The sequence below is a fragment of the Brassica napus genome, chromosome A1, assembly GCF_020379485.1.
Source record: "Brassica napus cultivar Da-Ae chromosome A1, Da-Ae, whole genome shotgun sequence".
In the NCBI taxonomy this organism is placed as follows: Eukaryota; Viridiplantae; Streptophyta; class Magnoliopsida; order Brassicales; family Brassicaceae; genus Brassica; species Brassica napus.
Window position 1 is genome coordinate 20,650,809 of NC_063434.1, and position 3,167 is coordinate 20,653,975.

At 36.4% G+C, this 3,167-nt stretch overlaps 1 protein-coding gene across 1 annotated transcript; it reads right to left on the reverse strand.

Moving 5' to 3' along the window:
• Nucleotides 1–201: 201 nt before the first annotated feature.
• LOC106444834 (probable serine/threonine-protein kinase PBL15) lies at nt 202–2,722 on the reverse strand. Its single transcript, XM_013886263.3, has 5 exons — nt 2,193–2,722; nt 1,569–1,704; nt 1,343–1,479; nt 1,083–1,206; nt 202–822 (listed from the first exon to the last, which is right to left on the reverse strand). Exons 1-5 carry the CDS (start codon nt 2,631–2,633, stop codon nt 407–409), a joined length of 1,254 nt encoding a protein of 417 aa, XP_013741717.2. The 5' UTR covers nt 2,634–2,722; the 3' UTR covers nt 202–406.
• Between the last annotated feature and the right edge of the window lie 445 nt (nt 2,723–3,167).

A 3,167-nucleotide genomic window follows, 5' to 3' on the forward strand; every position in this document is an offset into this window, starting at 1 on the left:
TTCACATTGTCATTCTCACGCACGCACGTTATTAAGAACATTACGGTCACTTTTATGTGCTAATTGTCCCATCTCTGGATTGAAACCGTAGAATGGGTAAATTCTTCGTATTTGGACCCTTATAATATTCATCAAATTACCTCCATAATATTGCATATCTACGAAACCGTCTCATTTAAAAAAAAAAAAACACACGACAACGATAGCTAATTTTTTGGACAAGCTTTCCTTTCACACAATGTTTTTGACAGTGGCTAACAATAATTCCAATCACGGTGGAAGGACTCAAACATGGTCTTAAAAATGACTTTGCTCATATACTTACACTATGTCACACACTTAGATATTTTGTAGCCAAATATAACACAAAAGACAATCTTTTATTGAATTTCTTCAATCCATATATTCAAGATCTTAGTGAACCCGGAGCTGATTTTCTACCGCTCCCACTATTTCCTCTAACCTTAGGCGACCTAGGAGACGGTGGCCAGTGGCCAGAGGAAACCGCCATGTCCTTATGATGCATGAGACTCTCTAGAACCTCCACAACGGCAAGCATCTTAGGCCGGTCCTTAGGGTTAGGGCTCACACACTGTAAGGCGAGAAGAGCCGTATCCTTAGCCGCCTTGACAGAGTATTGACCAGCGAGCCTCTGGTCCATAACGCATCGGAGACGACGGCTGCTGGTTAAATAAGGCTTTGCCCAATCGATGATGTTCTGCTGGTTTTTCGGCCGTGACTTTTCGGTGGCTCTTCTCCCCGTTAAGAGCTCGAGTAACACGACTCCGTAACTATACACGTCACTCTTTGTCGTTAAATGCCCTGAAAGTGTTATTCCCATGCATTAGAGAATTAAAGAAATAAAATTTACTATTTGATAATCATATTAAATTAAATGCATAGATGTTCAGATTAATTTGTAATTGATTAACATTTATGTGTATTGCTTATTTCTTCGTTTTTCGAACCTCTAAATAACTATAATAATTTTAATTAATAAGTATGCTTAAATTTAATTGCTGAAAAACAATTTGGCCAAACCAATTCTGTTGGAAAAGGCAAGAAATTTGTGTATTTCACACCTGTTGAAACATATTCAGGAGCAGCATAACCATACGTGCCCATGACTCGAGTTGTGACATGAGATTTGGATCCTTCTGGTCCCATTGTTGCCAAACCAAAATCTGACAGTTTCGCAGTAAAATCCTGGAATTTTAACAACTCACATCAAATATATAAACCTTTTGTTAAAATATGTTGATAATATTATCAATAATATTTTGTCTTTTCGTTTGACAATATGTTGTTGAAAAGAATTATTAAATAACAACTAAAAGGGTACCGAATCGAGTAGTATATTGGAAGTCTTAAAATCACGGTAGATTATTGGACTCTCTAAATCATGCAAAAAGGCCAAACCCTTAGCAGCCGCGACAGCTATTTTCAGCCTCGTCGCCCACGGCAGCGATATCGAAATCCCTGGTTGTTTATATAACAAAAAGATATGCCGGTTACAATAAGAGCCATGAAAGATATACCTACGAAATAATTAATTATTCTCTTCTTACGTTTGAAGAGGTGGTTTTCCAAGCTACCACGTGACATGAACTCGTAGATGAGGACTCGTTCTTCCTCCTCGCAGCAGTAACCGATAAGTTTGACTAGATTCGGGTGCTTTAGTTGTCCAAGGAGTATGACCTCAGACTGCAAATGAAAATAAAACATATGATATAAATCAAGTCATTATATTCATAGAGAATAAATTTGGAAAATACGTGTATATATGTATCATGCATGTATAGAGTATATCAAAGTTCTCTCACCAACTATTATATTCTGCTAACCAAAAAAGATTCTTACGTTTTACGTGACACCAAAAAATAGAAAACGACAAAGCTCATATATATGCGTACTTAATCCATAATATAAACAAACATATTTTTCCCATGTAGTTTCATACCCTACAGTACTAAAAGATAAGGACGTGAGTCCAAGTATATCTTTGACTTTGAAATACAAAATAAATAATATGAGGAGTGGTTCGTTTCTTCAGAATTATATTCTAACGTAGCCTGTCGTTCCAACCAAATATGTGTCATATGGAAATAATTAAACACTAATAAGAGAACAGTGACAAAGTGAAAAGAACTCAGTAATTATTCAGGCATGCTATTACTAGTAAACGTTCTTACAAGCCATTCACGGTGTCCTTGAAGCCCTTCAATGTCCAGTAGCTTGACAGCAACAGGCTGAGCTTTGAGGCTTTGTCTGAAATTCTCATCGATGTAACCTTTATAAACTTTACCGAACCCACCTTCTCCGAGAAGATAGTTCCGAGAGAAGCACTGCGTGATCATTTTAAGTTCACACATCTGAAAATCCACTAAATCGGCTCCAAGAGCCTCTGCAAGATCTTCGTTAATCCTAGCCGAAGAAGAACGGCTTAGATCGGCGAAGGAGAGTCGCCGGAAAGAAGGAAGTGGTCCGAGATGGTTCTTGGAGTTTGATTTGGATGGTCGGCAACGGCTTAAATTTCCCAAGACGGTTTGATCACCGACGGAGCAACAGTTTGAGGCAAAGGGTTTCCATAGCGGTGAGGATTTGGTAGATGTTGTTGGTGAGGAGTCTCTCATTGAGAAAGATAGTTTACCTAAATGTTTTGTGCTTTAGATTTTTAAGGAGTCAAAAGAATGATAGGTGGGTTGGGTCTTATTTATACATGTGAGATAGGGACTATGCGTATAAGACATGACTATATGAGAGGATTACGGCTATAACAAACAAGTGTAAAAAATAATTTAGTAGAAACCATTTGTTGAAACTATTAAAGTGTAAGAAATAACTTAATTTGTCGAATTAAGGTTGCTACTGGATTACCTATTTTTAGAATGGAATGCTTTGCAATGATCAATTCCATTAATTTCATAAAAAAATTTACCAGTTACCATGAATAGAATGGAATGTTCATTCTATCAATTCCAAAAAAAAGTTAAACCAAATACAAAGGAAATCATTCCATAACAATTTTGTCAAAAAATAAATGGAATGAATCTATTCCATTTTTCTACCGTATTCCATTCCTTTTATTCCATTTTTTTCTATTCTATTTATTTCATTTTTAATTCACCAGAGTTACAGTCTAATCAATCATCTTCGAAATACATTGC